The following is a 13,216-nucleotide window of genomic DNA, read 5'->3' as shown; positions in this document are numbered from 1 at the left end:
GGAACTGGTGCTGCACTCCCTTGGATTGTGGAGAATGGTTTTGGGGGAAGTGCAGGGAACCAGCAGGGGTGGGCAGCTCAGTTGGGTTGCAGGGGATAGAGGTGCAAAGAAGCCTAGTGGGGAGGGGGGAACCAGGAGCCCTGAAATGACCTCCCCTGGTCCAAAAATTCCTCATCTGGGACCAGTCAGGTCCAGAGGGTGCCAGATCAGGGAGGTCCAACTCCTACCCAAGTCCCTTCCTTGCACCCTCCCTCGTAGCCAGACACCCTACCCCCAATCTGCTCCTGCTTCCTCCTCCTGGCCAGACACCCTACATCCAGCTTGCTTCTGCACCCTACCTACCACCCAGACCTTGCCCCCTTCCGCCCCCCCACCTCCTTCCCAGATCCTGCATCCTATACCTATCCTGCTCCTTGGCAGCCTTGCCATCCACCCTAGCACCGCCCTGGCCCCGGCACCTTGCCTCACCCCAGGACTCAGCACCACCTTGGCCCTGGCCCCAGCACCTTGCCTCACACCCCAGGACTCAGCACCACCCTGGCCCCAGCATCCTGCCATCCACGCTAGCACCCAGCAGCACCCTGTTCCTTGTCCCAGCACCCTGCCAGTTACCCTAGTGCCCAGCAGGACCATGTTCCTTACCCCAGCACCCAGCCACCTGCCTGCCCCAGCACCTTGCCCCAGCACCCCGCCACCTGAGCCAGCATCCTTCCACCCAGCAGCACCCTCTCCCCAGCCCCAGCACCCACTAGCACTCTGTCCCCTACCCCCACCAGCACATTTGGGACCACATTAGTGAGGCTTGGGGGGTTTTGGAGGGTTTTGTTTGTTTGTTTTTTGCATCTCACTTGTGTGGTCCCAACTGACTTTTCTGTGGATCAGTGACCTTTGACTCAAAACAGGTTCCTCACCCCTCTCATATATAAAGACAATGCTAAAACCTTTTGAGTTTGACATAATATTTTATTTAAAAATGAAGCCAGGCCAACAAGCCCCCAGTTGGGACCAAACCCCCATTTCACTGCAGCATCATAACACTCCTGCACCACCTGACCCCAAATCTGAGCCTATCATACACTGGAACCCCCGTCCTGAGCCTCTTACATCCCCACACTCCTGCATCCCCACATCCTCAGTCTTCTGCCACAACGTTCCTCCACCATCCACACATCACAAATCTGTGTCCTGAGCCCATCATACTCACAACCTTCTTGCCCTGAGTCCCTCACATATCCAGCCCAAACTCCTGCACCCTCACATCCACAAGCCCATGGCTTGCTCAGCACCCCAACCTTCCATCTGAGCCCAATACTCCCCAGCCTGGAGCCCCCTCCCAAAGCCAACAGCCCCTTCTCCTGCATCCAAATTTCCTCCCAGATCTTGTACTTCTCCCCCTTCCCACACCCAAATCCCTCATTCCCACCCGACACTCCACTCTCACTAGGTTGAGACAGGTATAAGGGCTGGGGATAGCAAGTGATGGAGAGGAGGGGAACAGAGCGGATGAGGCCTCACGGAAGGGGGGGTGGTCTCGGGGAAGGAATGTGATTTTCATGAATTGGTGGGTCCTTCTCTCCTCCCGTTCCCTCTCCCCCTCCCCCCTTTTGTTTTTTGCTTGACAAACCTAGGGGTTCCTTGAAATTCTGAAAAGCTGAAAAGGGTTCCTCGGCCAAATAAAATTGGGAAACACTGGACTAGACAATTAACTGATAAGCCTAGGCGGCAGCAGGGAGAGAGGAGGGGAGGCTGCTTCACAGCAGCAGACCCTGTCCATGTTGGGGTTCAAGCTCCCTGCAGATAGAGGCTGCTCTGCATCCCACGGAGCAGCCTCTGTCCATAGGGAGCTCTGACCCACAGCAGACAGGGGCAGCTGCCACTGCACGCTGCTGCCTCTATATCAGAGATAGCAGCACAGGGCAGCAGGCAGCCAGTCCGCAAGGAAAGCTAGTTTTTAAACTGTCTCCCCTTGCCTCTGATACAGATACAAAGGCAGTAATATGGGTTGGGAGGGGACTCCCCAGGAGTGGGGCCAGGAGCACATTAGCTGCTGGCCCCGCCCCAGGGACTACAGAATAGTCATGTAACCGATGAGATTTTATGCCGTTACACAACTATTCAAATATCCAATATCTAACATCCCTATTGGTGTTAGACAGTAAATACAATGTAAACTAGAAAACTTATCTGGTATTGCTCAGGTCCTCCAGGACAAAAGGTGGGGGGGGGGGGTGAAGCAAGAGTCAGGGTTGGGCTTGGAGATGTGGGGGGGCTCAGGGTAGGAGGCTGGTGATGTGTGGGGGGATGCAGGACTCAGGGCTGGGAGGTGAAGAGTGACTTACGGCAGGGGGTGGGGAGTGTAGAAGTTAGTGCAGGAAGTGGGGGCAGTTAGGGTGGGGGGGACTGGGAAGTGAGAGGGGAACTCAGGGAAAGCATGAGGCGGCTTCTCCCTGGGGTTCGGGTGTATGCTGCAGTCCTGTAGTCATTCTGGGGCATAACTATCCCTCGTGCTTGCTGCCACTTGTGGTCATCTGGGAGTATAACTGTCCCTACCATCACATGTCTCCTTTTCCATTTGATGAGAAACAATCACATTCCACGCACATCCCATTGTCCTGCCACAACCAGACCCTGACCTTATTTTAAGTTATGAAAACAGGAAGCTGCATACCAAATTTGGCTGTCCTAGCTTTTACCGTGTAGGAGGAATTCTTGAACAAATGGATAAAAGGACACACAAAGTACAAATTCTCTCAGGTATATAGGTAGGGTGCCAGTTGAAAAACATATAGAGTGAAATTTTCATCTGGCTTTTTATTTCACCAGGAAGCAAAAGACTGGACATGTCCTATCTGTTAAATTTTTCCCTATCCACATGTGATCCATACTTATAAAAAAAATCAACCTAATAGAAGACACTGGCTGATGAATTCACGGCCCTTGTTAAGTAACTACAGAGGAAAAGGAATTAATATTCCTTTTTCCCTTCCAAGGACTAGCATTGGTCAGTTTTATCATTCTCCACAGTCAAAAAATTACTGAGTATCTGTTCAAGATTATGGAGCCTTGTTGTCAACCACATTTGTTCTACTCAATCCTGTAAATCTGGCCAACTGGTAATACTACATCAAGTTTCAGATGTGATAGCAAAGCTTGTAGATACTTTACTGAGCCAGTGAAATCTCAGTGTTACTGATAAGATAGTCTTTAGTCTTAGCAAAAGGTCTTAATTACACAGTGCCGATGTAACAGTATACAGGAAGTCCCCGAGTTACGAACGGGGTTTGCTGCCCATCTCCCTGGTCTGCTGAAGACAAGCAGACCGGGGAGACGGGAAGCAAAGCCTCCGAGGACGCCGGCAGCGGGACATCCGCGGCGCGTCTGGGCTGTCTGCTGCCTGCGTGCTCCACAGCTTTGCTCCCCGTCTCCCTGGTTGGCTGGAGACCAACAGACCAGGGAGACGGGGAGCAAAGCCGGGGAGCACGCAGGCAGCGGAAAGCCCAGACGCGCCGCAGCTGTCCCACTGCCAGGGTCCTCAGCGGCTTTGCTCCCCGTCTCCCTGGTCTGCTGGAGACCAACCGACCAGGGAGACGGGGAGCAAAGCAGAGCAAAGCCGCAGAGCACGCGGGCAGCGGACAGCCCAGACGTGCCGCGGCTGTCCCGCTGCCGGCGTGCTCCGCGGCTTTGCTCCGCTTTGCTCCCCGTCTCCCTGGTCTGCTGAAGACCAGCAGACCAGGGAGACGGGGAGCAAAGCCGTGGAGCACGCGGGCAGCAGGACAGCCGAGGCGCGTCTGGGCTGTCCGCTGCCCACGTGTTCCGCGGCTTTGCTCCAGACGCCTGTGGTACAGCAGCTGGGGCGCTGCCAGTTGGTCCCGTAGCGCCGCTCTGGGAGCTACGGGACCAACCTGGTAGCACCCCAGCTGCTCTGCCCCAGGCGTCCTGATTCAGCCACTGCTGGTCAGTTTCAGCAGCGGCTGAATCAGGACGCCTGGGACAGAGCAGCTTGGGTGCTCTGCCCCAGGCGTCCCCAAGTCAGCCGCTGCTGAAACTGACCAGCGCTGACTACAGGAAGCTCGAGGCAGAGTTGCTCTGCCCCGGGCTTCCTGGAATCAGCCGCTGATCAGTTTCAGCAGCAGCTGACTTGGGGACGCCTGGGGTTCTTAAGTTGAATCTGTATGTAAGAACTGGCGTCCAGATTCAGCCTGTTGAAACTGATCAGCGGCTGATTCCAGGAAGCCCGGGGCAGAGCAACTCTGCCTCAGGCTTCCTGTAGTCAGCCGCTGGTCAGTTTCAGCAGCAGCAAATCTGGATGCCAGTTCCGACTTACATACAGATTCAACTTAAGAACAAACCTACAGTCCCTATCTTGTACATAACCCGGGGACTGCCTGTAAATATTGCACGCTCCTTATTTGACATTAGGCATATTAATCGTTAACCATTTAGCTTCACCTAAGGTTGAGGCTTACCAGTTATGGCTAACCAGTATCTGGGGGTTGCTCCAACCTTGCAGGGCTCACCATGGGCAGGGGGCACTCCAGCCCGGCCAGAGCATCTTTCATCCACAGCAAGCGGGGGAAGGGGGAGAGGGGGTCTGTCCCAGTGCTGTGTTTAATCAGTTAAAAGGGATTTTACATCCCTATTTGACATCCCAACTGGAAGAATATTACAACAATAAGTGTTGAGGAGGAACACAGTGACAATATTAATCAATGAGATTTTCCGTTGCTTCAAGCTATCCATGACACAAGCAATATAAAAACTAGAGGTCTCTAACCCTTTTAATAAACTAATATTAAGAGATATTAAAAAGAAACTCTGAATCAGAAGACGCTATGGAAACAAGGTAACTGCAAAGTTTATTATTCTTTTCATAGCAACACAAAAGTGCAAAAAGAGAAGAGAAAAGATACAATATTTAGAAGAACTACTATCTTTCTGACCAAGCATATCATCACTCCAAAAACCTGGCCTGAATATCTAAAAATTAACCACAAAGTTTAACAACAAGGTGTCATTTAAGATAAGAAGCCTGCCAATGTATACCGGAAAAATAACTAAAAACTGCAGCTCATAAAATAACTTTGTAAGACAAATAATTCCAAAAAGACACACATAAATTTAAAGATTTAATTTAACTGCACTAGTTTTTAAGGGTATTTATTAAATGCTCTGCATATTCATGACACATCCTTTTGGTTTTGGTATTGACCATTATATGTATGACTACACATCTATCCAAATTATCCCTCCCACTCCAGAAGATGAGCATGTGAAAACATTCTACAGGTGAAGAGGAGAAAAAGAGCAGAGGAGACCCACCCTGCTGAACTCTACCTTAACAGATTAAGGTAGAAAGTGAGTCAAGACTAGTGAGATGCAGGTTTACATTAGCTTTTCACCATTTTCAGAGAATCATACTTAAATCTTAATTCTATGCTGATATTTATCACTGCAACAATTACATGACATGGTAGCTATACTGAATGTATATACAGTGTAGGTATGTAACACGGCTGACTAAACCTCCATGCAAGATGTTCCACAGCCATGTCATACCTCATCCAACGGGGTAACAAATGGAGGCTTTGCCACCCTCAGCAACGGCATGGATTTCTGGGGCTCAAATTCTAGACAGGGTTTTCAGTGTCACCAGATCATGCAATTTCAAGCACGTGAACAGTTCCATTACTCATGTTTTGTTTAATTATATATTGCTTATCTGGAGTTTACAGATTTAAGATGGTTATAGGGAACACGGCTAGAGATCATTCCAACTTGTGGTTGCAAAATTCCAGAAAGGAATTTTATTTTCTGTCAACTCCCTCTCCAGCCATTCAGGCCCACACACTCACTCACTGACACAAAATGCTGAATACAGAATTTTTATTTCAATTAAAACTTAAAATTCTGTTAAATTATTTTTCAATTTGATGTTAAAAATACCTAAATAGATTGCATATGTCAATGTACCTTAACAATGCAATAATCTGGCATTGAAAATTACAACTACAAAACGGTACCAACCACTTGCCTACTTCCCTCTAAGAATAACAGGAAGTCTAATTCTATTTTCTGCATTAGATTGCAAATTAACAGACAATTCAAAAGATTAATGCATTCCTAACATTGAAAAGATATTGGTGCACAAATAAGTAAACAATGTTCAGTTCTTTTGTTGCTTATGTTGCTTGAGAAATAGTAAAGGAATGTGAAAGGATATAAGGAATGTTCAGGCTTCTTGGGAGCATTAAAACAATAGAATATAAAAAAATAAAAATTTTAAAAAATAATAAATGCATTCTGTGTGAAACCAAACAGAACTTGGACTATTAGACCAAGATCCTGGTAAAAATGCTATAGTGAATAAAATAAGATGAATTTAAATACTGGACTTTTATTTTAATTCTGTTGGATTAGAAAACCTGAGCAAAGAATAGTTATAATTCATATAATTGTGTGTGCATGAAAGAGGTTCAATTTATATTTTAATAACTAGTAAATGAAGATGTTTACACTAAAAGAATCTCTCTTTAATCCTGGCTGGAAGAAAGAAGACTCAATCATAGTTAGTACTCAAAAAGCAAAACATATTACCAAGTCAGATCCTAAGAAAAATGGAACAGTAAATAAAAAATTTAAGCAATATGTAGAGATTAAAAGGAAGAGTGAAATATTCCTATTTTAAAGATTTACATTCTGTTGGTCACAATAACCCCTTTGTAACATTATTGGATTGTAAAAGGAGCATAGTGTTATATGCTTGCACCGAACCTTGTACAGGCTGCCAAGTGAGGTATCTATAAAACGCTGAGGCATTTGAATAGTATAAACTGAATCAAAGAATCAGGTATAATTTCTGTATTTGAAGTTATGAGTATTGGCTATGAACTTGTATTTCAAATGTTTGCTTCTGGGAGACATCAACAGTAGGCTTGGCTAGCCTACTGTGACAGGACTACTAGTCAAGTAAATAGAAGTACTTGACTGACAATGGGCTTTGTGTGGAGTCAATCCACATCTAACAAGCTTTTCTGTGAACCTTTAGACCAGCATGAGAGCAATGGTGTCCTCCTGCAAAGAACTGAGTCATGAATAGACAGGCAACTTACTCATGTGACAAACTCAATCTTGGGACATGCTTTTACACAGTGAGAACAAGGGGAGTCACTCCACATGGCCCAGGATATAAAAAAAGGTCCTGGGAGCTCCTCTATTTTGTCTTCAATCTAGCTTCTCACCTCTGGAGGATCTTCACTATATATTGAAACTTGAACAAAGGATTGATGACCCATTAACAGTGGATGTATTCCAGAGACTTGATTTAAGACAGCAGTTTATTTCATCGCTGCTGAAAGCCTCCACCAAGAACTTTGCAACTAGTGTATGTAATATGATTCCTTTAACAATTTTAACTCTCATCCTCTCTTTCCTTCCTTTCTTTTTATGAATAAACCTTTAGATTTTAGAATCTAAAGGACTTGCTAACAGTATTCTTTTTGGGTAAGATTCTAAATTATAAATTGACCTGGGAACATGGCTCATCCTTTGGGATCAGAAGAATCTTTTTGGATTTGGTAAGATTGGTTTTCATAAACTCATCTGTATAGCGGTGGTTCTGGTGGTAGCACAGAAAAACTGGAGTGTCTCAGGAAATTTCTTGTATGGTTTAGTGATTAGAAGTGCTTTTTGTGAATGGTTTGGTGTGCCTTACAGTTAAGGATCCCCAGTCTTGAGCTAAAGCAGCCCTGTATCTAAGCAATTCACCCTGAATTGACACTGAGCAGTGCCCCCAGAAAACTCTTGTATTATACCCTTGAAATCTTAAAATGATATTTCATTATTAATTTCTTTGCTTATTACATGACTACGCTAGATTTTTTTTAATTGTTTTTATTTGTTATTTACATATGCTGGGCTCCTGACATTGACCGCATTTGTTCAAAAAAGCAGACCAAAAGGAACACACCAAAATTGTTTTTAGAAACAAAGAAGTAAAATTTACAAACAGATTTAATATAAGAAACATTAAGTAGACCAAATATTGGACCTCCCCCCCAACCCTGACAATTTGAATAATACAAAGAAATATTGAAAAAAAACAAGATATTTGTCTAATAGTGGTCACTAGTACCTGTATGAAAAAACAGTGTAAACAGCAGCTATTTTGAGCACTTCAAACTCTTTAGAGATAGAATCTATTATAATAATACTGTTAAGATTCAGGATCTCCCTCCCCTTTCTTTATATCTGGGTTGTTCACTGTGAATGAGCAGTATATATAAACAGTCAACTAGGGACCTTTATATTATACCAGTATCATATGTGTTACATATTTCTAAGGCATCTAATCATGAGAGAACTTCAGCAATGAGAACAGTTAGATAGAAGCTCATAAACCAAAAATAATTCCCTCCCCACACTCCTTTGGTTTCATAGCACATGGGTATTTGTTATTGAAGTCTTTCTGCAAAAGGTGATTCTAAAACCTCTTGGCTAAAATGTTTTTTGCTTCTGATTAATATGCAAATTTGCATTAACTATGACATATCCAGCAAAACAAGAACCCAGACATACCTAATGTTTGGCTCAGTCACAACTGATTTTAATTACTGTATTCTTTAAATCTATCAATAGGTAATACCCTATTATATCACTAACACTGCTGTGGTTGAGAAGATCCCAAAATAGTAAAAAAAAAAAGTTTTTTTTTAAATGCATTAAATAATTTAACCAGATCTTCATGGATTAACTATTCATGCTGACAACATTTTAGCTGATTTAAATATACACAATACATTTTAATAACATTCAGTAACAGCTAAATTTCATTTAACTAAGAAAAACAAAATGAACTCCTCAACAGATCCCCTGCAGGGATTTAAATCACTATGCAAGGCCTCACAAAAGTTTCATTAATAATTGTTTTTACACTCAACATCCAAAAATTCAAGATGGTATTGTTTTTATAAGCAAGAAGTAAAAACTGAGATTTACATAACTACAATTAAAAGACTTCTACACATTGGCACTCCCTGTTCCAGCACCCACAGACTGGTCCCAGACAAGGGAATTTGATGAATTGGGAGAGGTGGGGAGGGGTGTGTGCTAGCCTCCCCACTGGGCTCCTCTCCCCAGCCTCCCAGTGGGCCCCGCTGCAGCCCCCAACAGCCCTGCCACCCCACCACAGCGCTCAGTGGCCCCGCTGGCTGTGGGCTCTGCTGCCCCACGAGATCTTCCTGCCCTCCAGTTTTCCTGCCCCACTGGCTGTGGGTTCTGGTGAAATGAAGGCTCCGCTGCCCCCCAGCTGGCTCCGGTCCAGGTCACCAGCAACCTCTGCCACTGAGGCTCTTTAGTCCTGCAACATCTGTGGTCATTCCAGACTAGGGATGTTAAATATCGGTTAACTGGATAGTCGATTAACCTCATGAATTTTTATCGGTTACTCAACTATTGTATAGTTCCTGAGGGTGGGGCCATAAGCCAGCGTGTTCTGGCCCCACTCCTGAGGAGTCCCCTGCCACTCCACGCTACTGCCTCTGAGTATGTATCAGAGGCAGCAGCATGTGTGCCAAGTGGGGTGCCAGGCAGGAGCTGATCTGCAAGAGGAGCCAGTTTAAAAAACAAGTGGCAGCAGCGTGGGGTGGCAGCAGCCCCTGTTCAGGGGAGGGGCTGAGCTTTCAGACCTGGTGTGAGCCAGAACTGAGCTGGGCTGCCTGCCCACCTGGCTACTAATACATTTTAAATACAGAGCCACAGCAGGAGTAGGTCCTGCACCCAATATGAGCCAGGACTGAGATGGGCTGCTGGCTAGCCTGCTAAAAAATTTACTTGGGGGGGGCAGAAGGGGGAGAGGAATGTGTATAGTCTATATACCATTAACCCAGCATTTCTCAAACTGTGGATCCCGACCCCGGGGGGTCACGAGCAACGTAGAGGGGGATCAAGAGCAACTGAAAGGCTGGTTGCAGCAATGGAGAGGGGGTCACGAGCAACTGAGGGGGGGGTCGCGATATCACAAGTTTGAGAACCCCTACATTAACCTATAGGCTTTTGCTTATCAGTTAATTGACTACACTATTACATGCCTATTCCAGACCACAGATGTTGCCAGGCCAGAGAGTCCTGGATCACAGAGGTTCAACCTATATGGAGGCAGTATAAACCAACAAGGGAATAGATTAGAAGTCAGAGCATTTCTATCGACCACATTGTCACGGATGTAATGTGGGTGAGACATCTCACCTCCATGCCTAGGTTTCCCCATCTGTGAAATGGGGAAAACAGTATTTCTCTTCCTTTGTAAAGCATTTAGATATCTATGGATGTGAACTGCTACTCAAGAGTTAAATATCAGTGTTATAAATAGCAGATGAGACCATACAAATGTTGAGTCCCCAAACAATTACCCATTAAGGTTTTTATTGCACCAGTCTAAACATTTTTTACAGTAAAAACAATAATGCATTAATTTATTCAATTGTCCTAGTCACAAGATCCATGAATTCATGTTTTATATATTAGCTAATATATAAATCTTGTATTGCCCTTATCTATTTCACACTCATGTCCTTTACCATCTTCAGACCATGCATGTCTTGTCCTTATTTAGATGCCAGTCTTGGAATTAGAGCCAGAGTTGAAGGTTTCAGCAAAGCTCAACATAGACACAGAAATCCATGGGGCTCATTGAGAGTGTGGGTCTGCCAGCACAGATCAATCTGCATGATCGGGACATTAGACAGCAAGATCTTTAGAACAAGGACTGTTTATGTTTTTATAGCACCTAACACAATGGGAATAAGATCCTGATAGTAGCATCTGGATGCTCCAGGGATACAAATAAATAATTCAATTTCTGAAATAACGTGTAATCTCATGAGCTTTCCTACTGTATAATTAATTTCACATAAAATAGTCCAGATATAATGTCAGTTATTTAAACAGCATGTTTAATATCTAGTTGAGCTTTTTTTTTTTTTTTTTTTTTTTTAAGAGGGCAAATGCATAATCTATGTTGTAAGTCAAACGGACTCACTTTTTTTTAAAACTGAAAAATTAGAAACTATAGCTGAAAGATTAGAGATTAAATACTTTATTCAGTTTGTTTACTTTGTCTGATAGGACTATGTGAATAGTTAGTTTATCTACATTGAGTTTTCTCTATTGGTCAGGATAGATCACAAAGGAGACATATTTTATTTAAAAAAGGGAAAATGTGATTTTAAAGCCACAAAAGTAGCAGGTGTATTACATTAATATATTTGTAATTCAATTTTAATAATACATTTCAGATTAATTATGTCCTTTAAATAAATCTACTTTAACATATTACAGCTCACCAACAAAAATTAATAATGAAAACCATGTCTACAACACTGTCAGTATTGCCAATTTAAGGATAAAAATGATTACATCCAAACAAACCAAAGGTAGATTTTCTTCCAAATAAATAATACAAATATCTTTATGAATGTGCAGACATTTCTAAGTCCACAGATTGGGACCTACCCTATGCTATCATGATGTTTCAAACAAAATGCATTTTTTCATACTACCCAACTGGCTTTTCTTCTCAATATCACTTCATCTAAGCTCTATACACTCAGCTGTGTCACAAACCTAACTCTTCTTTCATCATGAACATAAACAACCACACTATACACTCAACTGCCAGAAAACTAACACCTTGCTAATTGAGACTCGAGCAACATGAACCCACAATGTATCTCCCTTCACTGTGCCTGCATTAACTCACAATACATGAAAGAAACCCCTTTTCCTAGTAGCTATTTTTCCTCTCCATACATATGCTCTATTGAGGGTCTCTTTAAATAGCTATCGATCCAATCTCCTCGTCCTCATTCTTCCTCCCTACAAAACAGCTTCCCAATTCTGAGAATAGACATCAATTTTAGACGGGGCCTGAGCGTCATTGTCTCTTGTTTTCCATCACCCCCATTTCTTTCTCGTCCCCTCCCCCTTTATCACTGCTTGTCACCTGCTCCCTCCCCGGCGGCCTTGTTCTTCCAGGTCAGCTCAACACACACACACACACACACCTTCTTCTCTGCCTATTCATCCTGGGCGTGTGGGGCGGTGAAAACCCGCCAAGCAACCGACTGCACCTTTCCGCTCGCTGTCAAAAAGGAACAACTACGCAACCTCTCTCTCTCCGAGATTCAAACCCACCCGTACCTGCTCGCAGTGTGATAATCAGCAGCTTGGGGACCCCCCGTCTCTTTTCCCGACCCACCGCTACACAAACACCAGCACGGCCACAGCTTCTGCTTGATCACAAAGGCCTGTATCATGCTGCCGTTCAATCACCAGTCCTAGCTAACCCTTCTCCTGCCCCTCCGATCCCTCCACCAGCTTCCTTCCTCTGCCCCTCACTCCTGGGCACCCCCAGATCACTCCCCGTAGCTTTCCCAGATCAACGCACTGGCCCCACCGCCGCCATGTCTCCCCCCTCACCCGGCGTAGAGAAATAAATTGAGGGGGGAGGGCGCACCTGCTACCCCAGCCCCCGCTCCCTCCCCGGCTCTCACCTAGGGCCACCTCGCAGGCTTTGCGCAGCTGGGAGTGATGCGCCTTCTTCACCTCCTTGTCGGCCAGGATCTTCTCCAGGGCCCGGGTCAGGAACATGTTCTTCGTCTTCTTGCCTTCATACATGGGCGCGATCGCGGGGACCGACCGCTCCCGCCGGGGGGAGGCGGCGGGGACCGGGCCACGGGGGCACTCGGGCGGCTGCAGGTCCGGGGCTGCGGCCGCCCGGCCGCTGGGGGCAGGGAGGGGAGAAAGCGGGGCAGGTCGCCGCGCCGAGAGCGAGGCCCCCGGCGACGGGCCCGGCCTGGGCGCTGCAGCCCCGCTCGGCAGGTCGCTCGGACCGCGGCGCTCTCAGCCCCGGACCCGCCCGCCCGGACCAGCCTCCATTAGCGGCGGCGACAGCAACCTGCGCTCGCCATGTTGGAAGGAAACGACGTCAGGGCCGCGGCCGAAGGGCTGCAGAGGAGGAAGCGGCGGCAGCGCGATGCCCCAGCCCGGCAGAAAGGCGGAGGGAGGGCGCGGGCCGAGTCGCGGCGCTACGGAGGCTCAGCAGGGACTCGCCTCCTGGGCGCGCTGCGCGCTACAGGTGCGGGGAGAGGGGAACGGGCTGGGGAGAGCAAGGCGCTGCCACCTGGGCGCTACTTCAGCAAAGGGAGCGGCAGCACTGCCC

The 13,216-nt window shown here is 46.1% G+C and overlaps 1 protein-coding gene across 1 annotated transcript in view; it reads right to left on the bottom strand.

The window, feature by feature from the left end:
- The window catches only part of ARFGEF1 (ARF guanine nucleotide exchange factor 1), a 164,098-nt gene extending 151,102 nt beyond the window's left edge, over positions 1-12,996 (bottom strand). The window contains exon 1 of the mRNA XM_006131486.4: positions 12,549-12,996. Within this exon, the coding sequence (XP_006131548.2) occupies positions 12,549-12,672 (124 nt within the window). The 5' untranslated portion in view covers positions 12,673-12,996. The remainder of the gene's footprint in view (positions 1-12,548) is intronic.
- Positions 12,997-13,216: the final 220 nt, after the last annotated feature.

The sequence above is a fragment of the Pelodiscus sinensis genome, chromosome 2 (assembly GCF_049634645.1).
Source record: "Pelodiscus sinensis isolate JC-2024 chromosome 2, ASM4963464v1, whole genome shotgun sequence".
NCBI lineage: Eukaryota > Metazoa > Chordata > Testudines > Trionychidae > Pelodiscus > Pelodiscus sinensis.
This window is presented reverse-complemented; position numbering and strand designations above follow the sequence as displayed.